The 27,073-nt window shown below is 37.5% G+C and overlaps 1 protein-coding gene across 2 annotated transcripts in view; it reads right to left on the reverse strand.

The window, feature by feature from the left end:
• Nucleotides 1-7,569: 7,569 nt before the first annotated feature.
• Nucleotides 7,570-27,073, reverse strand: part of vps39 (VPS39 subunit of HOPS complex) — a 29,635-nt gene continuing 10,131 nt past the window's right edge. For both annotated transcript variants that reach the window (XM_044166552.1, XM_044166551.1), the window contains exons 14-24: nucleotides 25,997-26,138; nucleotides 22,843-22,929; nucleotides 21,118-21,191; nucleotides 20,598-20,814; nucleotides 18,889-19,017; nucleotides 18,401-18,503; nucleotides 17,971-18,016; nucleotides 16,752-16,901; nucleotides 13,309-13,443; nucleotides 11,290-11,381; nucleotides 7,570-11,029 (exon numbers count right to left, since the gene is read on the reverse strand). In XM_044166552.1, the coding sequence (XP_044022487.1) occupies nucleotides 10,948-11,029; nucleotides 11,290-11,381; nucleotides 13,309-13,443; nucleotides 16,752-16,901; nucleotides 17,971-18,016; nucleotides 18,401-18,503; nucleotides 18,889-19,017; nucleotides 20,598-20,814; nucleotides 21,118-21,191; nucleotides 22,843-22,929; nucleotides 25,997-26,138 (1,257 nt within the window). In that variant the 3' untranslated portion in view covers nucleotides 7,570-10,947. The remainder of the gene's footprint in view (nucleotides 11,030-11,289; nucleotides 11,382-13,308; nucleotides 13,444-16,751; nucleotides 16,902-17,970; nucleotides 18,017-18,400; nucleotides 18,504-18,888; nucleotides 19,018-20,597; nucleotides 20,815-21,117; nucleotides 21,192-22,842; nucleotides 22,930-25,996; nucleotides 26,139-27,073) is intronic.

Here is a 27,073-nt window from a genome sequence, read left to right on the forward strand (position 1 = left end):
CGCCCCCCTTTTATAAAGAGGAACTAATGCATCTGTTAATGTTAATAAATCATTAACTACTTCTTTACAGATCAATTATTAGAACAAGTTATAAATTATAAGATCAAGAATAAGAACAACTTTTGAGTTGCCAGGTTGTAAAAAAAATTCTCAGACTGTTGAGTCATTAATAGTCTGTTGGCTTATTAGAAAGTTATCACAAAGTTATTGTATATGTTATTAAGTAATTAATAAAGAGTACTAAACATCAAGTCTGCAGTTGTAAATGTTAATAAGTTGTAGATAGCATGTTCTCAATGATAATGCTAACATGCTGATGTTTACTATGTTCGCCATCTTAGTTTAGCATGTTGGCATGCTAACATTTGCTAATTAGCAGTAAGCAGAGCTGCGATAATAAATAAACCAAAGTACTGGTTTATTTAAAAATTATGACCTGATGATTGCGTTAGATGAAAAGTTAAAGTATCCCCAGAGTTGTTAACAATTCATCCGGATGGGGACCAAATGTCATGGCAATCCATCCAGTAGTTGTGGAGAGGTTTCACCTAAATCCTCAAATGTCAACCTCATGGTGGCGCTAGATGAAAAGTCATACGATCACCAAAGACAGTAGGGTTCATCCTCTGGGAACCATGGATGTCTGTATAAAATTTAATGGCAATGCATTTAATAGTTGTTGAGATATTTCATTCAGGACTAAAGTGGTAGACTGACCGACAGACCAACATTGCTATTCCTAGAGCTACTCCACTAGCATAGCTAAAAATTAGATGACAAGTAGGTCTCAATTCTCCTATCAAATGTATAAAAACTTAAAGAAGAAAAATTAAACCATGAAAATAAAGGTATTAAAGCCAAAGAAGGACTCAACCACAAACTACAGATACTACTAATTGCCCATTTTTAAAAGCAGGATTTACGTATTTGCACATAAATGGACACTCTATGTAACTGGTCAAACAGTTATCAGGAGTGTGTGGGGGTGTGTGAACTCTCTCTTGCATCCTTGAACAAAAATCTCAACCAGCTCAAGGGTTTCTGTTCTGATCAGGACTTTTGTCCTTTTTGTCTTTGAGGATGTCAAAGGATAAGAGAATTTTCCTACAGGAATTTACACAAGTGTTGTGTTATGATTGTGTAAAAGCACAAATCCTGAAGCAGAAAGTAAGATGGTATTTTCTTGTGTGTGTATGTGTGTGTGTGTGTGTGTGTGTGTGTGTGTGTGTGTGTGTGTGTGTGTGTGTTTTCTGCAGCCTTTTAGTTCCGGCGAGAATCACTGCTGGCATTTCAGACAACTATGCCAAAATGGTGAATCCAGAAAAAGCAAACAAAGACACACACAGAAATTCCAGTATCCACACACACACACACACACACACACACACACACACAAAACATGCACTTTCTTGCTTCCAAAAAGACCAAAACAGATAGATTATTATCACCAGTGATTATGCATGTTTGCACAAAGATCTTCCAGAAAGATGAGAAGAAAAACACACAGAGGTCTTGTGTGTAAATGCACACACACACACACACACACACACACACAATCCCGTAAGCCTCTATGGAATTCCACTACGATAATAGTGGAAACTCAGCCAATCGCCTTTCGGCTGTAACCAGTGATCATCAAGCTCTGCAATGTGCAAGTTCAGTCTTGTGTGTGTGTTGCGTGTGTGTGCGACGTGTTATGCAAACATCGAGTGTCAGAGAGCAGACACACACAGCGAGCAGGAATTTATCCGAGCTTCTGTCGTGATGTGGAGGTAACGAGCGCAGGTTTCCCATGCTGCTTCACTGCAGGCCAGAGTGGACTGTAGCTTTAGTGAGTCAACTCTGGATAACTTAAGTCTTTTTACATCAGACCATGTTCCAGATTTAAAGTCACACTTCATCCAGAATCTATCTTTTGAGTATGAAGCACTCCCTGTAGGCTTGAGAAGGGGCTGTAAAACTTTGTAGTTCTCTCACTGACAAGAGATTGTAAACTTACAGTGGATTCGATGATGAAAAGTTTTCACTGCAGGAAAAAAAGAATCCATAGAAACTTCACAAACCACTCTTTTCCACTATCCATCTGTATGCTCAGTTTGTTGCAAACAAACACAGCTGTGGGGCAAGTCACAAGTCTTCATAAGCAAACTGCAAGTTAAGATGTATTTCTTTTATATCTCTGAATGCTGACCATTAAAATGGCACAGCATCTACTGTGTGCTACGTGTTTGAATAATTGAATATTCATGGTTTGGGGCTTTGCAAGGTCTGCTTTGTGCTGTCTTGTTTGTTAGTTATTTTTCCATGGATTTTACTCAAAGGCATATATATCCTCAGGTCAAAACATGACCTGAGGATATTTGCATTCAAGTCTCAAGGCAAGTCGAGTCTTAAAGGAATAGTTTGACATTTTGGGAAACACGCTTATTTGCTCTCTTATTTGCTGAGAAAATCAATACCTCTCTCTTATCTGTTGGTTAAATATGAAGCTACAGCTAGGCGTTTCTTAGCTTAGCTTAGCATAAAGACTGGAAACAGGGCGATACAGCTAGCCTGGCTCTGTCCAAAGGTAATAACCTACCAGCATCTCTAAAGCTCGTTAGTTTAATCTGTACAAAAACCGAAGTGTAAAAACCAGAGTTATGGTTTTACAGGGGGGTTATGTGCCAGAATATTTCATGGACGGGCGCAATATGTCCTGCTAATAAGTAAGCTTTAGAGGTGCTGTTACTCCCAATTTGCAGTCTTTATGCTAAGCTAGGCTAATTAGCTGATGGCTTCATATTTAAGGGACAGTGGTATCGATCTTCTCATCTTACTTGTCAAGAAAGAAAAAAGGCGCATTTCCAAAAATGTCAAACTGTTCCTTCTGGCTCGAGCCCAGGTCTCCTTGGTCCAATGCTCATAGTTTGACAAAAGCTCATAAAATGTTTTATGATTCATAGATATGTCTGAAAAAGATCTATAAATTGTCAACTTTTTAAGAGGCTTGCAGAAACAGACTTGTTTCAGCTTAATTAAAATCCTTTGTAGCTACACTAGCAGCATGGCTCTAGGGATGGCGATGTTGGTTTGTCGGTTCCACCACTTTAGTCCTGATGGAAATATCTCCACAATTATTGGATGGATTCATCGTAGAAAAAGTTTCAGTCGTAGTTGTAATCTGGACACTGTTTTCCATCCGGAAGTCATTCTCAATTGTAAAAAATGGTCTGAGAACTTAGAATTTAAGCTACTCTGTGTTGCTTAAGCCCTGCCCTCAGGGAAGAGTCTTCCTGAGTGTCTGTTGTTTACCCTACCCTTATCCTTTGTTTCCATGATGGCCCAGTAATCAGGCCTATTGTTTTCTGGCTGCACCTCCCTCAACACTGTTAAGTCCCTGATTAGCATATGATTGGCTTGACCATGGTGATAATACACTGTGGTAGATCGTTGGCAAGTTGAATCTCAGACCACCATTTCTATTTAAAGAGGGGTTTTCTTTTTTCACAAACAATGGCTTCTTTGACTCCTCTTTCAAACCAACTCTTCTCTCTACTTAGAATCTTCACCTCACTGTCTTCAAATGAGCTTTTAGATGCAAATGCACGGCGCTCTACAATCCAGAGTTAGCGTGTCGTCTGTGCTGATAGTCTTTTGCAAAGTGGTTGTTTAGTCTCACCTATGTACCGTTCTTTGCAGTTTTCCTCACTGCATTGAATTGAATAAACTACATTGCTCTGTTTTTGTGTGGGCATCTTGTCCTTAGGATGAACGAGTTTAGTCTTAAAGTGTTGGTGCCTGGTTTAAAGAAAACAGGAACATCATGCTGTCTAAAGATCCTTTGTAGTTTTTCAGACAGTCCAGATACATAAGGGATGGAGACACCGTTCCTTCTTGGTTCTGTTTCCCTTTTGTCCTGTTTTTTGGCTCTTTTAACTTTGTTGAGAGCCCAAGTAGGATAACCACAGGCTGAGAGAGCATTCTGGACATTCCTGTACTCTTTCTTCTTACCCTCTGGGCCGGTGGGTACTTCTTGGGCTCTATGTTACTCTTCCCTGAGGGCAGGGCTTAAGCACACAGAGTAGCTTAAATTTCTGAGTTCTCAGACCTTTTCCACAATTGAGAATGACTTCCGGATGGGAGCCGAAACGTCTTGATTCTGAAAACAGTGTCCAGATGACTACGACTGAAACCTTTTCTACAATGGAACAATCCTGGACGAATGAGGGACTACACCGTCTTATTGGATGGATTACCATGACATTTTGTACAGACATTCGTGGTCCCCAGAGGATGAATCCTACTGACATTGATGATCCCATGACTTTTCCTCTAGTTCCAGTATGAGGTTGATATTTGTAATTTTGAGTGAAATGTTTCAGCAACTATATTAATCCATCCAATTATAATAATATTGGATGGATTGGCATTAAATTTGATACAGACATTCATGTCTCCCTCAGGATGAATTGTAATAACTTTGGTGATCCTCTGACTTTCCATCTAGTGCCATCATCAGGTCGAAATATTAATTTGTCCAATACTTTTAATGACAAAATACCTGCAAAACTAATGACATTCCCATCAAACTCAGCTGTACTTTGGGTTTAGTGCTAATAAGCAAATGTTAGCAGGCTAACATTTTAGTTTAGTGGAGTGGAGATAACAATAGATGGAAGCTGGTTTGTTGAGGCTATTGGGGCTTAGAAAATTGGCATCTTTGTCTCTTCTATTATAGATTTGATCTCTGTGTGATTGTTGAACGTTGGTGTTTGTGAAAGAAGTTTTTGGTTGTTAATTCTGAGGAACTTAAATCTGACATATAGCCTCTATGTTGCGGATCTTTGATACCAAACAGTGTATCTGTGCTGGAAATAACTCAATATAACCTTCCATCTTCTACTGCTGGTCAGTTACCAGCAAGAAAAAATAAAAAAAATCACGCTTAACACAAATAGACCCATGAAAACTTAAACCACTTCACTCCCAGTTTTTTGTCTTAGGCTGGGTTCTCTCTTTAAGTTCCCATACCACCTACTATCCTTAAATAAGTACAACTGTTTTCTTAATCAGTCATTTTGTAAGAGCAGCTTACAGCTTTTTTCCAAGTGATGTCTGATGGAACAAAGCATCATTTGTGGTTTGTTTTATGCAAGTCATACCAGATGGGTGGAGCAACAGGATACAGACACTAGTGAGCAGGAAAGTACACTAACCTGATGTGCAGATATTGTCAAACTCTGCCACTAACTCTTGTGTCCTGTTTCAAACCCCACTTATCACTCACCGGAGCTGACACACACAAACCAACAAATGAAAGAACAAATATTTAGATTTTTTGATTCTCTTTGTAACACACAGGAGTGTGTTACAAAGAGGTGTGTGCTCTCACCTCTCAGCCTTCTCTGTCAAGATGGAGACAAAGCTGAAGGTTCACAATACAAGGTAGATTGTTGTCGCCAAAAGGGACAACACATCCGCCGCCAGACTGCCAGAGGTGAGCCGACAGGGCCAATTAGCAGCCACCGAAGACCATGTTGTCACAAGGCACATGAGGGATTAGGAGAGAAGAAAAGAGGCAGCTACAGTGTTTACACACATACTAAACACATATCTCTAAAATAATAAAATGCTGGGAAGATAATCACATCTTGGTAAGATAAGATACAAAATGCACGTGAAGACATTTTTCATAATCTGATGACAAATGAGAGAAATAGATTCCTGGGGAATATATATTTTTTTATGACTCAAAGCTCTTACTTTCTATGAAATGGGTATTAATACCCCACTTCTACCCCTGCTGTGCCTTGGCAGGCAGCAGCTGTGAGTGTGTGTGTGTTTTATAATAAGTCTGTGATTGTATAAGCCACAGTCAGCAAAGAATATGTTTCTAAAATCCACAAATTGTGAAAATCAGTGTTGAGACTGCACGCTAGCATCTCTGTGAAGCTGCACTTAGGCACAGTGGTGCTTTAATATATCTGCAACATGATAACATGTTGATATTTAGCAGTTATAATGTTTACTAAGTTCATCATCTTAGTTTAGTGTTACCCTGACAACATTTCCTAAGCTCACAGTACAGCTGTGTCTAATGGGTATGTCCATTTTGTGTTTGGTGTATGTAAGGTCATTTTTATGTATTATTTAGAGCTATTTCCAGTGCAGCTACACTGGAGTTTAATATCAGAGATGTACAACATCTAGTGTAAATGTCAAGTTTGGTCATAAAACAAAGTATTGGACAAACTGAAAATTTGACTTGATGATGGCACTAGATGAAAGTCAGGGGGATAAAAAAAGTGATTAACATTCATCCTGAGGGGTGCATGAATGTCTGAATCAAATTTTGTGCCAATCCATCCAGTAGATGTTGAGATATTTCAACTCAAAGCCACAAATGTGAACCTCATGTTGGAGCCAGAGGAAAAGACAGCAGATCACCAAAGTTGTTAGGATTCATCGTCTGGGAACTATGACTGTCTGGACCATATTTTGTGCCAATCAATCCAGAGATATTTCACTTGAATAGTGAAAACGTTTACCTGCTGGTGGCACTAGAGGAAAAGTCAGGGGATCGCCAAAGTCATTAGGATTCATCCTTTGGGAACAATGAATGTCTGTACAAAATTTCATGGCATAGTTGTTGAGATGTTTCAGTCTGGACCAGTGTGGTGAACCAACAGACCAACATTGCTATCCATGGAGCCAGGCCTCTAGCATAGCCAAAAAACAAACAAAACAAAAACAGATGGAAGTTTCAGCGTCTTAAAATCACCGTCATCATCATCGTCATAATTTGCTCAGTATTTACACAAAGGAGTTTTCCACAAAAACTGAGGAGGTATTTTCTGCCAGCTTTGCAGAACATAAAGCTGAGGTGGGCTGGGTTGAACTGGGCAAACTGCTGGCCTCACAGCTTCCAACTGGAACATCTTTTCCATTTGCACACTGGTGCACCATTCCAAGACATTACAGCATCCCAGTAAAACACACACACACTCATTCACACACACATTCAAATAAATAGAGCTACAATAATTTGGAGCATGATGAATTATTCAGTGTTTCTCTCAGTCTCATGGACACTGCTTTTTCAAAGTCACAGGGGACCTTCTTACGATCACGTTGGAGCTCTCCATATGCTCCAGTGATGCGTCTACCAGCCAAACATATTCTGCTGGTTTGGGCTGATTTCTCAGGCTGGGTCCTGTCTCCCTGCCCAGACAAGGGAGTCATCAGGATCCATCCGAAGCCCCGATGTAGAAAGTAGTTGGCAGACTTCACAATGAGGGTGTGTGACTAAATGCGTTGCTGAGCAGTCGGGCTGTTGTGATTCTGTTACTCCAGCTGGCTCGGCTCAGTTTAGGAAGTCCAGGACAAGTAACAGTGTGGGTATTCTATGGTGCCTCAGCCCCCGAGGATAATGGGCCTATATGGGAAAAGGACTTCCAGATGAGAGATGGGGATGCTGACTGTCCATGAATATATACTGTAAGTGACGTATAGCCACTCTTCTTCATGTCTGGGAAGAGGAAGAGGAAGTGCTTTAATCTAAAATGTCACACACATATAACAAAAAAATATTGCTCAATACCTTTAATACCTTTAATGCACAGCCTTTAAAGATACCTGTAAGGTGTATTTTATTTCTGACAGTGTGTATTGCTTTAATTGGCTCATTTATATAAAAATAAAAATCGAAGAAGAAATAGAAAGAATAAAACAAATAGTCAAAATTATGATGCTAAGTCAAAACTGTTAGTAAGTCAGCAGTAAAATGGTAGTAGCAGTAATAGTAGTAGTAAAAAGTTGTAACATTTTGACCAAGACAAAATAAAGATAAAATTAGGAGACTATACAAAATGTTGCATATGTTAAAATTATTAGTAAGTAATGTTTACTTACTAGTAAAAAATAATTGCTTTAAAATGTAGATACTGTCACTTTTATAATACTCTTTTTAATTTACAATTTCATCATTATCATAATTTTGACTTAAACAATCATGACTTAGTATAGTAGTATACTTATAAATGTATACACTAAGTCACAGTTGTGAGATATTAAATCAAAATTTGGATTAAAGGTCATGTGGCATCTAGCGGTGAAGTTGCACTTTGCAACCATTTGAATACCGCTCACATCAACCTCCCCTTCCAAGCGTGTAGGAGAAACTACGATTCTTATTTTTAGGCGATTATACACTAATTAAAACATACCTATAAATATTATATTCCATTTCTGCCAACAGCTCCTCCTAAATGTTACACACTGGACCTTTAAGTCGAAATTAGGATATTCTAAATCATGAGAATATCTTGTGAAATAAAAATTTTGATTTACCTGAGTCAATATTTTTAAATAACTAATGAATAATTAATATTTCATAGATATGAATTATCATTAACTAATTTTACTTAATCATAATTTTGACTTAAATTCTTTATTTGTATTTAGCATTTATAATATATTTGTGTTAGTATTACATCATTTGACTTAGTGTCTCATTATTTTGACTTTTTGTATTTTTGATTAACAATCTCACAATTTTGACATATCTTTCGATTGACTTTATTTATTTACTAATTTTTCACCTGGCGTTGATGGACTTTGGTACATTTTTCCGTACAATTATTTTAGAAATTTCAATGTATATTTTCACACTGCCCACATTATTTTTGGGGTTTCATGAATGTTCAACTTAAAGAGGAATCACACTGGCATCAATTAAATTAAAATGTAAGCAGGAATAAGATATTAACACCTAACCAGTAAATACCAGCAGCACCAGTGTGAACATCCGCTACACAGTGTGGTATCACACAGACAAACATGAGTGGAAATGTTTGATTATTACTTATTAAAGCCAGACAAACAGATCGGTCGCTGCTCAGAATCAAATAACTTCAATGAGAATTGTGTCATTAACACTCAGTCTTTATACAGTATACACAGTGGTACAAATGCTCCCACTAAAAAAAAAAAAAAAAAAACAACAACAACCCAAAAACGTCAGAAACAGTCTTAGCAGAGAATGTGTGCAAACCTTTAAGAGCAGAAGAGGATGAGTGGGTATTTAAAGGAGCAGAAGATGCAGATAATGCTACAACTTGTGAAAGTTCACTTAAAAAAACCTAGACTTAGTGGTTAAAAAGTTCGAGTCATGTAAGACAACTGTCCAGAGTGTCACTGAGCAATAACACTATGGACCTCAACTCATTCTAAAAACATACATTCATTGCTTGTATTTAATTTTCAATAAACTGTGAGTCCTGCTTCTAGAATTACCTCCCAGGCGGACGGTAAACAGACACATTTTATAACAATATTGCTAGAAAATGCACAGATCAATCATACTTTCCAAGTCAATCACATTACTTCCAGTTCTTATCATGCAGACGTGTTATTTGACAATAAATTAACAGGACATCCATCCACTTTTAAAGTGCTGTACTTTTGTGATCTGTCTTAGAGCGAGACAATATAACTTTTGAAAGAAGCATTTTGCTGCTACAGCCTGAATTGATCTGGTATGACCAGTAGCTTATGGTGGCTAACGTTAGCAAACCTGACTTGCTACTGTAACACTCCTTGTGACAGTGATGTAGGGCTGCAACTAATGATGATGTTCATTATCAATTAATCTGCTGTTTATTTTCTATATTAATCGTTTAGTCTATAAAATGTTAAAAACAATAGCGAAAAAGGCCATTTACAATTTCTCCAAGCCCACAGTGATGTCTTCAATTTGCCTGTTTTATCCAATCAACAGTCCAAAACCCAAAGGGATTCAATTTACTGTCATATATGACAAAGAAAAGCAGCAAATCCTCACATTTGAGAAGCTAGATAGCTATAGAGAAACCAGTGAATTTGGGCATTTTTGCTTGAAAAAGTACTGAAACGATGAATTGACTATCAAAATAGTTGCACACTTGGCTGCTGTTCAAAAGTTGCATAGTCTCACTTTAAATGAGTTCTACTTCATAAACTTTTAATGTCTGGGAAAGAAAAAACTAAAAATGAATACAAAGAAGACAGACGACAACTTCAAAAAATACATTAAAGAGAGGATGTCTGGTAGCAATCATTCACAAACTGTAAAGACAGTAAATAAGGAAAAGAACATAGCGATGAATAATGTTAGTTGGAGAAGCCGCCTCAAATGTTTAAATAAAATACAAAAATGTCAAACACACAGTGAGATGAATACTATTTTGCTTAGTCAGTACCAGCACATGCTAACAAAAAATCATGACAGACATCTGACCTCTCTGTAAATACAATCTTCAGAGTCACAAAAGGCATTTAACAGTACTCCTGCAGAGCGTATATGGCATATGAAGCAGTGTTTGAGGCTTAGACAGTGTTACAGGAAGGGTGGGAGACAGTGAGAGGCAAGAAGAGAGAGAAAAGATGAAAAAAAAACGCTGACCAAAGCTTGTAATCACCTCCTGGTGAGAACGAGCACTAACTTCTGTTGTTACAGCTCCTCTTCCGCTTGGCGTCTGTCAGTAGCGCCCATTTCTTCCGAGGCAACATGTAGGGCTGTGAATCCCTTCTAGGGTTACAGTGACACATGCTTTTCAAATGTCAGAGTCTACCTCCCTCTTTCTCTTCATTTCTCCCCTCCTGTTCAGCGACCCCGGACATTCCTCCTGGTACTTCATGCACAGAGAGAAAGAAAGTCGTAAGCCTTTCGAGAGGACGTCCTGTTCTGCTCAGCGGGTAAAGCATGACAACAACTGTGCCCAAGGTTAACTCAGGTTAAAAAATGTCTGCACTTGTAGTTCTGTAAGGTGCTTTGGATACAAGCATCCAATTCTACAGCCTGGCAATTCAATCGAGCACTTCCAACCTTCTGATGCATTTCTAGGTCAAAGATGTCCGAGCATTGAAATCCACAGAGAGGGAGGGGGGGATTATTTATTAGTAAACAGTCGTTTTCAGGTGCAGCTGTTACTGCTCAGTGGGACACACGTTTCGGTCTTTGCAGCAGAAATAATGCACAACCACGCCGTTGGGATACCTGGCAAACGCACTGAAAGAGAAAAACAAACAAATAGAGAATGTTTTACTGTTGGTGGGATTATTACTCACTGCATCATAGCAGATAAACAAGAGTTGAATTTAAATTTATAAGAGCAAACTAAAAATGAACAGGGTATGAAATGAACAGCCACTCAGGGCATTAAATTGTGTTTAAGTTAATAAAACTGCAACTGCAGACACACAATAAAAAGCTGATAAAAAGAGATAAGATAAAAGATAGATATAAATCCTACACTGAGAGACAGTTACCTGTTTCCTATTTTCTTCTTGCAGACTCTGCAGGTCTTTTCTTCGGTAATGACACATTTAACCTGCTGGTGGAAGATGCGCTCCTCCTGCACCTGAAAAACAGAGAACATGCTAGATGAGCAGAGGCAGACAGCTCAGTAAATCAGCTTTAACATCTTGTTTCTGAGGCAGAGTTACCGCTATGCTTATAGATTATAAGGTACAAAACCTAAACCTAAAACTCTTTGTCAACCCTCACTTCAACACAAACATTCAAAAATACATCATGACAAGCTGAGGACAAAATATCGTGAAACTCCCTCCTCATTAGTTCTAAGCAGTCACTGCGTTTCTGCACTGTCAGAGTCACCTGTTAATCAAACACTGTGGGCTCTAGACCGGTACTTCCCAACCTGGGGGTCTGAGCCCCCACAATGGAGTCTCAAAATGACTCTAAGGGGTTGAGAGATTATTCCAGGAAAAGAAAATAAGAAAAAACCTGCTGCAACACAAACATTGTTTATTTTTGGGACTTTCCTCCAATATTTGCTTTTTTTTCTTGCAAAATACTGCATACATTTACCTCTACAGGCCAAGCCCAACTGAAAGTAATCTTAATTTAGTCATTCTAAAAATATGTGTTTTTTTTATTGTTAATAGTTTTATATTATTAAAAAGGAAAGAAAAAGGGTCTTTGGGGAAATATCAGAAATACTCATTAAGAAAAACTAAACAACCGGAGCCAAATGACATTTGCAGGTACATTTATATGCTGTTCAATGTGCTGCAGCTGAGCAGCTAATTAGCTATCTAACCTGCAAACTGACATTAGCAGTGCAGTTTTCCCCCGGTGAATGTTTGTTTGGTCGGTCGCTTGTTCAACAAGCTAAGATGCAGAACAAGACGTGTGTTCATGTTTGTAAGTTAGATTAGAAGGAGACTTTAGCAGGAAATCTAAAGTAGGTTGTTGTTCAAAGTCTATGGCTCTTGTGTTGTGTAGCTGGCTGCTGTCTGGCTGTTAGTCAGTGGGACTGTCTGCCTGTGATAGAACATTGACGTTACTGCAAATTACTTATGCAAAGGTTTTATTGGCTGCATGGAAACAAGTTCTCCATCTACGTAGACAAAGAACTAACAGTTTCTGATTTTCTTTCTCAAAGGAGAACAGAGGACATGTGATTCACAGAGCAGTTATGTATGCTGAAGCAGATAATTTAATTTCAGTAGGAATCAAATAAAATAATCCGACAAGGAAAAATCAATCTTCAATTGAACTGCTCTCAACTAATAGACATGCAACCTGTGACCAGGGGCAGTAAAGTAGACACTACTGCTTTGTATTAAAGGTGTCACCCCTGCACTCGGCAACTGCGACAACATCTTTGATTTTCTGTCGATGAGTTTATGTAAATGGTGCTCTTTTATCTGTTCTGCAAAGGTGGCTGTCACTGAGATAGAACAACTCATCAGATGGGTACAGGTAGAACCACTACTGTGCTACATTACCTGGAAATTACGTGACATACAGCACATTTAACATAATACAGTATGTATAAGACATGAGTTACAAACTTTGACTTGACCTGAATTTATCCACATTGTTCCAGGTTCAAATCTTCAACTTCTTCTCTAATTGTTGACATTTGAATGGCCATATGGTTCTAAAAATTTGTCCTTCAACATGAGGACTTTGGTTTAAGCTCCGTGTGTCACACATGCACACATCTATCATGCTTGAAGTGTCCTTGAAAAATAACTGAATCTCTCTCTCTCAGATGAAGGGAAGCAGTTTTGTAGCTGACCCTGCTCTCTGACCTCACCAGAGGGAAGCCTATAAACATACTATTACTCTGTGGGGACCAATATGGTATCACATTATTTTTTAAGAAAGAGGACAGGGGCCCTGATTCCTTGTCAAAAGAAAATAATCAATTCTCACCAATCCCACATGAAACCACATTTTCTTAAGGAAGGGTTTTTCTTTGACTTTAGATGTTACAACTGAAATTTTAATCTAATTTACTCTTCTCCAGGACTCACCCTGAGGAACTCAGCCTGCAGCAGACTCTTCAGCACCTGGTTGCAGCGTTTCCTCTGCGCCTTCTCCTCCAGGACGCTCTCCAGGAAGACCCGGATCTCTCTGATCTGGGTGTTTGCTGGGAGCAGATTCATGGCCTGAGAAAGACAAAAACATTGGCTTGTTAAACACTGGTGACCAGACATTATTAGTTTAAAAAAAAACATTACAACTCATTCATTAAGAGAGGGAACACTGTGGATTGGATGGAGTAAATGTCTCCTTTCAGAAGTAAATTACACTAATTTTAAAAGTATAATTGATCAAAATGAGCATCTTCTCTAGCAGTGGTGGTAATCTTCATGTTGTGGTAAAACAATTGCTGAACTGAATTCAGAGGGAACAGTGATAAAGACTACTAATTTCCACATTCATTAGACTTATAATTCAAAAAATAAACACAACTCATTAATCATTCCAAAGTGATAATATTAAATTAAATTGCTCCCTCTAGGAAAAAGAATTTGCTGTACGACTTCTTAGACTGCTGTTATATGACATCCTGAACTTTGTCAACTGCATCTTCTTCTTTACCTTTAGAAATCAAAATATCTCTATATGTCTAGTGTGTGTGTTTCTCTGTGAGACTAAATATTAAAATATTAAAAACTATTTAAAAACAAAAATGTACTTAAAAGACAAGTTATAGCAATAGGCAGTTTGTGTAATACGCCGAATAATATGCATTAGTTAGATTTTGTGACAGCCTACCATATCACCACCAGCAGTTACTATTTTCCTTTTTGAGAGCACCAACAATGTCTATACTACATCAAGATAAAAACATCTGTAAGCCTTCAGTCATGTTTTGTGGAGGTTTAGCAGAACAAGTAGCAGGATCAACCTGCAGCAACCTCGCTTTGTTACTGGAAGGCTTCAAAGATTCGTCTGTTGGGGAAATTTATAAAATTCCTCTTCATCAATATCTATTGTGCTGAAGTGCTGTTGAACAAGGAGCTTGACCTTGTTGCTCATGTGGGGGCCTCTCAGTAGCCAACAGAAAAAAACTGAGGTAGTGCTGGGCACCTGCTACCTACTTTGGAGGTCCCACTTGTTCCAAACTCCTTGTAAACTAACTTACTTTTGAGACAAGAATTTGTGCTGAAACGATTAGTCAATCAACAGAAAAGTAATTGGCAACAATTTTGATAATTAAAGAATGATTTAAGCCATTTATCAAGCATACATTAGCTGTTTCCAGGTTCTCAAATGTAATGCTGCTTTTCCCTGTTTATCATTAAAATATGGAATATCTTTGGGTGTTGGACTGTCAGTCAGACAAACCAACAATGTGAAGAATATCACCCTGAGCTCTGGAAACTTGTGTTTTTCACTATTTTCATACATTCTATAAACTAAATGATTAATTGATTATTCAAGAAAATATATTGTCTAACTGATATGGAAAATAATCTTAAATCGCAGCTCTAGACAAGAAATTGTTCAAAAAAGCATACAAAAAAAACTGCATCATGTTGAAAGTCTTGTCAGCCTTATGCTCTCTTGGCGAGGCAGAGTCTGGGAGCAAGGCCAGGGGAAATTAAAGCAGGGTGCCATTAGAGTCAGTGAGGGAGCGCAGGGAGGCACAATGGCACAGAAAGACAAGATGGAGAGCTCCTGGATTTGGGATCTAAACCTAAACATTCATATAAACCTGCAGTGTTCCCCTTGAGAGACTCTTAATATGACATGTCTGTGGTCGGACACAGACCAGTGGTGCCTTTCACACACAATCACATCCTTTTTAAATCACAGATACAACAGAGTCTGTTATGGTGCATTTTACAACGAGAATATAACTCAGAATAGAACTTGCTCGTTTTTTTTGCAGTGGTGAAAGAAGTACTCAGATCTTTTACTTAAGTAAAAGTAGCAATAACCACAGTGTAGAAATACAAAGTACAGAAGTATTAGCATCAAAATATACTTAAAATACCAAAAGTAAAAGTAAACATTATGCAGTATGGCCCATTTCAGAATAATGTGTATTATATTATTAGAATATAATTAGTGACGCATTCATATGTAAGAATCTTTAATGTTGCAGCTAGTAAAGGTGGAGCAAATTTTAAGTACTTTATATACGTATATCTATAATGATACATCATAATTTATTAGTTTATTGTATATTTTGTATTAATCTGAATCTGCACAGTAAGTAGAAACTATAGCTGTCAGTTGAATGTAGTGCAGTAAAAAGTACAATATTTGCCTCCCAATTGTAGTGGAGTAGAAGTATAAAGTAGCATAAAATGGAAATACTCAAGTAAAGTACAAGTACCTCAAAATTGTACTTAAGCACAGGACTTGAGAAAATGTACTTTGTTACATTCCACCACTGTTTTTTTGTATTAAAATATTTCAGTGACACAGTGGAGGCGTTTCAAAGACTGGGCCTCTGTTCATTTGTGATAAGATATGGAAAGAAAGAATATACAATCTGCTGAGTGAATGTTTTCTCCTCGACGTGGACTGTGTGGAAAGATTTTTTGCAGCTGGAGTTGGATTGTTTCGAAAAATACCGAACCAAACATCTTTATAAAGAATTCTTTTAAGGAATATCGTCTTTACTAGACAGCAGTCGGTGGATTGTGACATAAAGATTTGACAAGCAAAATAGGTCATGAGCTAGTTTTGAACATAACAGCTTTTATTCAATTAACTCTTTGCTATTTTGGTTCTGTGTTCAGGTATATGAAAGGAATTTCATCAAAGATATTCCCATTGCAACGCAGACACCTCTCAAGGGAGATCAGCACCCTGGTGGAAATCTTTTTTTGGTTCGCTGGATCTTTTCTATCACAAAGGCGGCAGCTTGATCACCCCCGACAGTGCAAACCCCTCTCATCTCGCTCTAAAAACAAACTAAATCAAATCTTTAAACGAGCTGTGTTCAGTTCAGTTGCTGCTTTAATTTCACACCAAATGCCAAATGACTAATTTTGTGTGAGCGCGTCATTGTTAATCATGTTATTCTATCTCATTTTAATCCAGCCTAAACAAACCGACTCTTATCAGTTTCACTTTCGCGGCCACGTCTTGTGTGTCTGAATTAGCAATGATCACTAAATCTGTGAGATGGCAAGGAGTCAATTTATAATAATAAAGCCCTGGGTTGAATTGGAAGCTAATTCTTGCTTTCTGATTTAATGAGCAGTTTGAAGTATCAGATGGAGTTTGCCACGTAGGAAAGTTTAATTTAAGTGCATGAATTTTATGCACGTCAGAAGTACTTTTCTGTGACTGACAGCTTACTTGACATTGATACAGTCTTAATGCAGTAAACATAGGTTATACTCCAAGGAGATAAAAATAGAATTATTTGTGAGTATCACCAGATTGGAGATTGTTCTTAAGTCATCCTGGTGAGGAATGTGAATGAGAGTGCTACTCTGTCGTTGTTTACCTTGGTGGTGTTGAGTTTGCTGTGGTGCAGCTCCAGGACATGTAGGGCCGCCTGGAGGTTGGCCTGAGGCTCTGACAGCTCCATCTTGATGGGCCCCAGGCAGTGGACGTCAGGAGGTGACAGGTACATTCGTAGCAAAGACAGATAAACCTGAAGGGAAGAAAGACAGCTGTTAATATTTTGCTTAGTCCACATTTGATCTGAATAAAAAATTTGTCACTGAGATACACAGGGCTGCAAAATATCATGTATAAAACTATAAGGTCCTTCACAGAATAAAAAAACAGGTTTAATGAATTAAAACAGTAAGTAAGATAAAATAAGATATAATATTTGCCATGTTATGGCAAGAAATTGGTTTCATTAAAATATATGAAGAATATAAAAGAAGTTAGAGAAAGCTACGTGACTAAAAACATGCAGAAATAGTGTGACATTATAGATTATAGATCAAAAAAACAAGATATAACATGTTAATAACTGAACTTTAAGTATGCTAGTAGGTTGATTTTGTTACCTTCGGACAGAGCCGGGCTAGCTATTTCCAGTCTTTGTGCTAAGCTAAGCTAAGCGTCTGCTGGCTGTAGCTTCATACTTAATGTGCAGATATGAGAGTGACATAAGTCTTCTCATCAAAAAAGCGATTAAGCTTATTTCCTAAAATGTCAAACTATTCCTTTAAAATCAGCCTATAATAATGGGTTTAATATTGACTGTAGACTTTACACACAGGCATCCAATATTTAGTGTCCAAACAGGGACCTTATTTCTTTCTGATCTTTACAGGAACACCAATGATTTCATTGGGTTTCCCCTCCAATCCAATGCTTATTCATTCATTTTCAGTACTTTAATATTGGTCTTGTTTGGTCGCAGAGTCAAGCAACATTGTATTCACATAACAGACAATGTCAGCTGTCATTTCTGAGATATTAGGTTTTTTGTAGAACTGGCAATGTGCCTGTCAGAGGGTGCTTGAGCCATAAATAATCCATTATATTTGTATAGCAATTTCTGCAGACACAAAAGCACTTAACAGAAGGCAGCAGAGCGTACAAAATGAAAAAAGTGGTCATAAAAAAAACAAACAAACACAACACAGCTATAAGAAAATCCAAGTGGACACAACAGGACAAGGCAAAGAAACATTTTTTTTCTGAAAAATTAACAAATCGGGAACAAGACATATCAAAATGAAATTACATTAAAAGCTACTTACATCTTTATTCCCTTCGACCAAACTGTTGTAATGCCCGTGACAGTATCTGTAGAGCACACAGAGAAAATAATGAGCAAAGATAAAACGTGAAAATTCTGCTTATTTCTATGATGTTGACCAATTGACCTTATTTGAACAACATGCTCACAGCACTGTAACAAGATAATCAGGATGGCACAATTAAGTCACATGATCGGTTTCAGTTGTTTTTAAATCAAATTATCCTTGCAGAACAAGCTTGCACTTAAATATGATTTCAGGGCAGAAACCAACTTACTACTTTCACATATTTATATGTTTTAGACTCCTTTACAGTCAGACGTTAATTGCTCATCATTAGTCAAATTAGCTACTGGAGTTAGCAAACATTAGGCTGATGGCTGGAGTTAATTTCCCACCCAGTTATGTAGGTGTCTGCAGGAGTACTCACTCTTCAGCCATGCGGGTGTCTTTCAGGATGTGCACATAGATGAAAAGCGCCTGCTCGTGTTTACCCATCCGACCCAGAAGCAGAGCCCGTTCCTCCAGCAGGCCTTGGAGATGGAAAACAAGGTCAGAAGGTGCAAGTTTCACCCTTCAGCTTAAACATATATAACTTCGCCAAAACATTCCTCTACAGCTGAGAACATATGTAAATGAGGTAATGGGAAATATTCAAAATACTATATTTTTCTTAGGCACATGTTACGTATATCCTGATATTAAAATCTGTGGTTTACTTTAAATTTCTGAGATGTATCAAAAACAACTAATTTCCATCCATACCCAAGGTATATATGCTGAAGACATTATTTTCACATTATCACAAAGGAAGTGGAATGTCAGCTTCTTTAGAAACAAAACCCACATCCTTGTTTGTATTTGTCAAGCAACCAGAAGTGATGTCTTGTTTGTCCACTGTGTAAACCCAGTTCTTACCATCAAAGGGGAAGTCACTGATCAGTCTGGCTGGTTCATAGCTGGTAGAAATATCCAGGAAAGACAGCAGCTTGTTCCTGAACTCTCCCAGATCACCTTCCTCCTTCCCCGCAGCAACAGCTGGAACTCCTACAACAGCACAGAGGTTTTAATTATAGAGTCTAGAGCTGCAAAGATTGGTCGATGAATTAATTAGTTGATCGACAGAACATTCATCTGCAAAAATTTTGATAATCAACTATTGATCAGCCAAAATAAGCAAAATCACCTTTGACTATGGGAAATTATGAAGGGCATTTTTCACAATTTTCTGACATTTTATAGACCAAACGTTTAATCAAGTAATTGAGAATGTGATTGGCAGATAACTTGATAATGGAAATAATCTAGGTTACAACCCTAATAGTATCAATGATCAAGTACATCCAGTGTTTCAAACTTTCATCCTTGATTTAAAAGGTACCCTAAGGAGTTTTGAACCAAGAGTAGCGCTATGGATGAATGTTTTTATCCTGTTTTGTCTGTATTTGTTCACATTCTGCCAATGGTTTCACACTATTCCACTGATTGACAGTTCGTGGTGGTAACACGCCAACAAAGGCAGTGAAGAAGACGACTGCTGGAAGGCAAATATGGATGTAAACATTGCAGGTTTTCAGATATTTATTTTGCAAATGTTTTATGAGGAAGAAAATGCACTCAGCACGTTTGTTAGACCTCAAGGATACACACAATGGGTTTAGGTAAGAAACACTGAATGTAAACATAACTTTTTAGTTTTTCTTTTTGCAAGAAAGCTCCAGAAGAAAACTCAACAGGGCACATTTGAGGTGAACCTGAAAATAGTTAACATTTTTATTGATACAGTAATTATAAATAATGTATATAAAACTGTAAACTGTACAGTTGCTGTTGAAACAGGCTTGGACCGGATGCTATAATGCTGAACGAATCCCAATAATCTCAGTGAAACAATATCTTAATATTACAGGCTGTGTCCTGCAATATGCTTCAAAACAATGAAGCTATAGGCTGCCACGAGGACCGATTTATTTATTTTATTAGTTTATTTCTCAGACAGAGTGCACATTAATGAGCATCCCTGCAAGTGTAGTCATGTTGGCTGAGAGGTTCATTTCAATACACGGTCCCTAGATGATCATTAAAAGGCACAAACAGAGAGAGATGGATGGACTTCATAATAAGTCCTGACACAAGCTTTATTTGCAAAGCAATGAGAGAAAACTATCTGGATGATTAACAAAGGCAAACTTAACCCATATGCAGTGATGCAATCACATGCAAATCCTATGAATTAGAATTACGTTCTTTTGGCATTAAGTTAATTTTCAGAAATGAGGGTTTTGTTAAGAAGATATTAAAGCCCAAGGGCCACGTTGCCCTGCAGCTCTGACACAACAATTACACATTTCCATTTAAAGCATTCCCTTTACTTTCTAGCTTTGCTTGAGGTAGAAATCACTGAATGTTAAGTATCTGTCAGTATTTTTATTTACATATCTTTATCAGGATGAAAATAAAAAATAAGCCCTTAATTTTTTGTTGAAACATCTAAAAACATTACTTCCATCATTTTCATAGTTTTTAAAGTGGTAAAAATGAGTTACTGTAAAACTTTTCATGACTTTTTAAAGGGCCCACAGATACTGTGAAATTAAATTAACCTTCAAGTTTTCTCTTGCTCGTACCTTCTGGCAGTGTGCTGAGGTACTTTTTCATGAGGCCTTGAACCCTCTCCAGGTAGAGCTGGATCAGCACATTGTGAAACTCCGGGCCCTTATCGTCCCAGACATAAATGATGTGCTCCAAATATGGGATGGCGAGCTCCTTAAAGCCCTCCTTCAGGAAGTTCAGCACCTTGTCTCTGGGCAAAGTCTCCACCTCTGTCAGGTCCTCGGTGAATATCTGGACAGGAGGAGAGATTTTTAATCCTACAGAGAGCTTTCTTCATGGCAAGTGGACATAAAATATAGTTAGACTTTATAAAGAAAGGTGTATTGTCATTTTTCTGCTCTTAGTGCTGACTGTCATTATGATAAATGGAGGTTTTGTGAATTAAAAAGGTACAAAAAAAAAAAAAAGAATGAGCATCCATCTACAACCAAACAGCAATAAATACAAAAAAGTAAAACAATTTACAACATTCATGTGCATATAGAATAAAACAAATAACTGAACCCTTATTTAACTGAAATCGCTGTGTCCCACCTTCAGGCCATCATCAGGACAGATCTTCAACACCCAGGGAGAAAACTCAAAGATTATTCCCAAATTCTCCACTCCTGTGTGTGGGGGATTACAATAGATAAGTAAGTTTAACTTCACCAAGGAAGCTCAGAGAAAAACAAGTCAGGACGGAAACACAGCACATGATCAAGCCCATAATCAGCCATCAGTTCCAGAAAACGCCCTTTCAAGGTGATACATGCAGCACTTTATGATCAATAACTGATTACAACAATGATTTAGAGTTATTGGCACAGCTAGTGCTGGGGAATATGGCTGAATCCATATTCATATCTTGCAATTGCAATATTTATCACAATGCATTATTTGCTTCTTGCGGTAAACGCTTATTTTTCTGAAACACAAAAGAGACCAATGCGGTAGAGCTGCAACAACTATTAACAACTATTTTGATAATATTTTATATCAATAATTAATAAGTCATTTTTTCAGGGAAAAAAAAGTCAGACAAAAAAGACAAAAGATGTCATCTTGGACTCTGGGAAACTGTCATTTTTTTCAGACAGCATCAAACGATAAATTCAAATTCAAAATTATGAAAATAATCAGTAAATTAATTTTTAATGAAAATATGTGTTAGTTGCAGCCCTACAAAGCAGTGTAGTGTATAGCAGTGTAGTAGTGTATAAATATAGTGGTAGATCAACATTTAAATTAAACAAACAGAATATTCCAAAATATAACAAGCAAGAACGTGTTGTTGTCGTCCTCGACCTGAAAAAAAGACCCGGTGTTGTCCACATGTTGAAAACGTATTTGTGGTAGATCTGCCAAAAACAGACTCTTAAGGGTTGTTTGTACTGTTATTCCACAACCATTATTTCAGTTATAATGGCATTTTTTATAATTTTTTTGATGTGTCATTGGTTGTAGTTGGTAGAAAGCAGCAAAATTGTGCTGTGCCATCAAACAGATGATTTTGTTAGTCACTGCCCCCAAAAAAATGAGATAATTGTTGTAATTACTTTACTGCCCACCGCCAAGCATTGCTACCATTACCAAACTAAACCGCTGCCAAGGAGGTTGAAAGCCTCCACACAGCGTTTGATATTTTTTGCCACTAGGGTTTTATTTTCAATTTTCTGAGTTGTTCTTGAGTTTAACCACATTTTGGGAAACAGGTGAAAGGCTGATGGGAAGAAACAAAAGCAAAATCACTCCCAACATGTTTTTCCTTCAATTTAAAAAAATAACATCCTCTTTGTGACCAAATGCAACGCTTTTTAGGAAAAGTGGATAAAACTATAACAAAACATAGGCACTAACAATACAACTGGTATCAAAAAATCATCTCCATCATGGGCTACAAGAGAGAGTGTAATTACCTAATTATTATACCACAGTGTCACAATTAATATAAAACGGATACATTTAACAAAAACACAAAAAGCACCTTTAACTGCCAAGTACACCAGCAAGTACAGGAATTTTTCTTGGCATCACTGATACACAGATATAAACGAGTTACACAGTAAATACTGACACACATGGTACAAAAACCTCTCATTTAGTCGGTGCCAGACATTTGAAAGACTGCAGACCATACATTTCATCCAACATCCACAATCAATCAGGGTGAATGTTTTCTCAGAGGCTTTCCCAAAATCACTCCAACAAATTAAACATATAAAGCAGAGATGACAACTTCTAAGCTAAAACAGACTTGAGTTGTCCGGTGATCCTTACCCAGTCTTTGGAGGTACTGCACTGTTCGTTCGTGGCCCTTCAGTGGAGAGTTGGCCTTGGTGGACTGGTCCAGCAGCACCTGCAGAGCTGCGAGAGGGCAGACGGAGTGAAGAAAAGTGAAGGGAGGCGAGTGAGAGGGGAGCAAAAGCAAATGTGAGATTAGTCTGAGTGATGGCAGGTAGCAAGCTGTCATCTACTCGGTGTGCACTGCATTACATAATTCCTCTGTCAAACAGAAACTGGATGAAGCACATGTGGTGTTAATTGGTGGACGGGAGCAGCTGGTTTGAATTGGCAGAAATAAAGAGGGGCAGACTTGAACAGCATGACATCACAATCGCAAATTTCAGCAGACCGATTAAAACCAGCCGCGCTCACAGCGAGAACAGCCCAGAATCTGCCGCAGAACACTGCCAGAAACCAAATGACATTAAGACAGCTCTGATCTACAAAGATGACGAGTCGACCACATGCAGGAAACCTCCTCTGAGATAAACTGTGTAGCCTGACAGAGCTGTGCCCAGAATACAGCTTTGATACAAGCACATAACTGGTATCTATTGAATTTAAACATAATGGAACAATTCAGCTTACAATGGCTCTTGCATTTGAACTGGGAGGTAATGAGGAGGCTGCTGACAAAGGCCGACGTAGGTCTGGCATCAAGTGATCCATTATTTAAATACGAAACCCCAAATTCAAGTGAAAGTGGGAACAGATGTTTCATTGTGTTTTACTGTTATGTATTCAGTTGTCATACTGAGGTCTGCAACAAATAAACCACATTCTGACAAATTAAACTGAACTCTGATATCAGTCATTATCTGGTTGATTGACTTATCTGTTGTCTGTGGCTTGATAATAAATTTCCCACTTCAAAAGAACTAATTATCACATCAGAAATTTCCTTGTAAAGTGATCCTCCAAATTGAATTTGCCTATATCATATTATTAAATATGATTGCTGATGCATTAACATGTATGCAGCATATCAATGTCTTAGCTACTCCATATGTATATATTTAATATTATTTATATTAATGCATCATATGTTATAAGTTGATCATATCTTTAAATGTAAAAACTTAGTTTGAAAAGTAACTAGTAACTGCAGCTGTCATGTAATAAATGTAGTGGAGTAAAAAGTACAATATTTCTCTCTGAAATGTAGTGGAGTAGAAGTATGAAGTAGCATAAAATTGAAATACTCAAGTTAAGTACAAGTACCTCAATATTGTACTTAAGTACAGCAGTTGAGTTTATGTACTTTCTACCGCTGACCAATTCTTTTAAACATGATTTAACATTTTGATATTTAGAGAGACAAGACCTCGCTTTAACCAAGAGAACAAAATTCATACAGAGAAAAATGCACTTGTATCTAGCATTGTACATACTAAATACTAAATGTTACATGACACTGATTTGACTTTCCTCACAGAGGGACTTCAACAAGCCATTGTTCAAGCTTTGTTTCTTGATTAAAAACAATATTGAGAATTCATTAGAAAACTCAAGAATAAACCTGTTTTCTATTCCCAGCATTTTGAAAAGAATATGTTTGTTTACCAATGAGTTAAAATAATTAGAGGGAAACCTTGCAGCATTTCAGCTTTTTATTGCAGAATAAATCTGCTCTAATTCAAGCAACAAGGCAGTGATCACTATTAGGCTTTTCACTAATAAGAAAACCACCACTGATATTCCTTTCCTCGCATACTGAATAAGATTACATTAATAAGGGTTTATTAGTGTATGTTGGAGTTTACCAGGTTGGTCAGTTTGGATCTGTGTTCAATTAAAGTCAGTGCAGATTTCTTTAGAATAATCTCAGATTTCAGTTAACTCGTCCAAATGAAAGAGTAAACTGAAAGAAACTCAGAGAGAAAAAATCTGTTTAATGACACCCCTGTGAACCCAGTTTACAGTGTATGTACATACATGTCTCGACGTGACTCACGAAATGTATATTAGATATTTAGAAATTCTTGTGCATATAATACATACATGCTTTTATGTATGATAAATTTACCATTTGACTAATTTATGTTATTGAATGTTAACTTATACTGTGGGTTTATCCACTTCTGTTTAATGTATGTTCTTGTTACTCACTCTCTGGCTTGTGCAGCTAAAAATGGCTATTACCCATTCATGCAAAAAACAAAAAAAAGCATTTGTGAACTTGCACTTGATCTCAACAGAGCGAAATATCTGCCAGTTTTCCAGGGGAGCCATCAACAGCTGAAGGAGGTGTATAAATCCCCACCATTTCAAATGAATTATTACGCCCCAAATCAGACATAATAATACAGAATTCAAACTGTTTTTGCAGAGAAGCACAGCTCAGTATAAATAAACAAATATGGAATTGGAATTAATACCATGCTTTTGAGACAGAGCTGGATGAAAAGTAAAAATCACTTTGTAAATAAACTGTCCTCTTGAAGTAAGGCAGATCACTTATTTTGTTTGTGTCAAGAAAATGCACGAAATATGCACCTAATATTTTGATTAGCATTAAATACAAATAGCATACAAACTGCAAAAAAACTATTTTACAATACAGACGCAAATGTTGATATAAAAACATCAACAGTTTTCAGATCATTATCTTTAGCTCACAGGACCTGCCAAAAAACTATAAGGTTTAACATTTTTAGATACTGCTGCAAATCACTGGCTATTTAGGAATGAAAAGAGTAATGCCTGCGCAATGACTCCAAACCACAATCTAAATAGCATAAAATGAAAACGTGCTAAAAAAAACATTAATCCCAAAGAGTAGGAGAGGAGTTCAGAGATGAAAATACATGAAATATATTAAAAATATATAAATAACACAGTTGTAAAGTTGTAAGTTCGACCTGACGAAGATCCGGCTGGGATCAATACGTTGTCCATTTCAATAAATCTGTGGTTTGAAGTCACTGTGTGGGCGTTACTCTTTTCATCGATGTAATTTACCAATAGCCCTGCATCTACATGTCATGTGCATATAATTAAACTCTGATTCCCATAATTATACACAGCTCCATTCTGCAGATGAGACTTAAAGATTTATCAGGATTTACGATGAAATACTACATAAAACATCGTGATCAGATCATCAGGTTTGCAGAACAGGTGACTGACCAAGTAAGCAGACCCTCACCTTTCTGGTGCAGGCCCTTCTTCTCATAGAGAATAATGAGCTCGCTGTACTTATGGGCCTTCTTCAGGACGTACTCGCTCTCCTCGATGTGGCAGTGGTTGTTTTCCAGACGAAGGAGGGGGGACACCATGGCCACGTTGGTCTAAACGGGGGATAAGAGCAGACAAAACATGAACACCACACATTTCTAAACTTTAATTCATTCACCCCTTTAAAGCTCAGGTTGTGTTTCACCCAAAGACTACAAGCAGGTAACTTCACTGATTAGTTCAACCTCTCTGCTTCACAGTGTGTTTATCATTTAAGTAATCTGGTGCAGATGCATGGCACTCCAAAGCTCACAGTTGTCTTAGAGGATCTCCAGTCACCTGTAGGTTATCCCTCCAGCGTGATCTGGGTCTGCCCTAGGAGTTCCTCTGATTAAATACTGCTTATTATACCTCCAAAGTGAAGCACCTGGTGGCATTTTTCCTGGATGCCCACATAATCTGGCTTGTCTAAACGATGACGAGCAGCAGAAAGACTTTGAAGTCGAACTAGACTGTTTTGCTTCTCACACAAAGCCTGCCTTCCTGTGGAGAAACTTACTTTGGCTGCATATATCTGTGATCTCATTCCAACACAAGTTCCTTTTTTTTTCCCTCTCTCTTTTTTTTAAACCATAGATGAGGTTTGACTGGTAAATCGAAGGTTTTGCTTTTGCTTACTTCCCTGAATCAAATTCTAGACCCACATAACTGAAGCTACTACACCAAGATGAGAGTCAAACTCACACAACTTTTAGCTGTGGCTCAGTTTTTGTTACTTCAAAGTCAATCTACCAATGAGCTACATAACACAGAACCCATTTGGCTACATGTGAGGTAATGTTAACTGCCTAGTGTTGCTGCCAATTTCTATGAGTGTTTGGAATTACTTTCTTGTGATATCATACTGTTTGGCTGTAAGTGGACGGTAAGAGCTGATATAATTTTCATCATGAAATATAAACATTTGAATTTGGTTCACTGACAACTGCAGGGTGGTTGTTAATCAAAATGTATGACATTAGTGACATTAAGGAAAAGAGAAAGAAAC

The sequence above is a fragment of the Siniperca chuatsi genome, linkage group LG15 (assembly GCF_020085105.1).
Source record: "Siniperca chuatsi isolate FFG_IHB_CAS linkage group LG15, ASM2008510v1, whole genome shotgun sequence".
Taxonomy (NCBI): Eukaryota; Metazoa; Chordata; class Actinopteri; order Centrarchiformes; family Sinipercidae; genus Siniperca; species Siniperca chuatsi.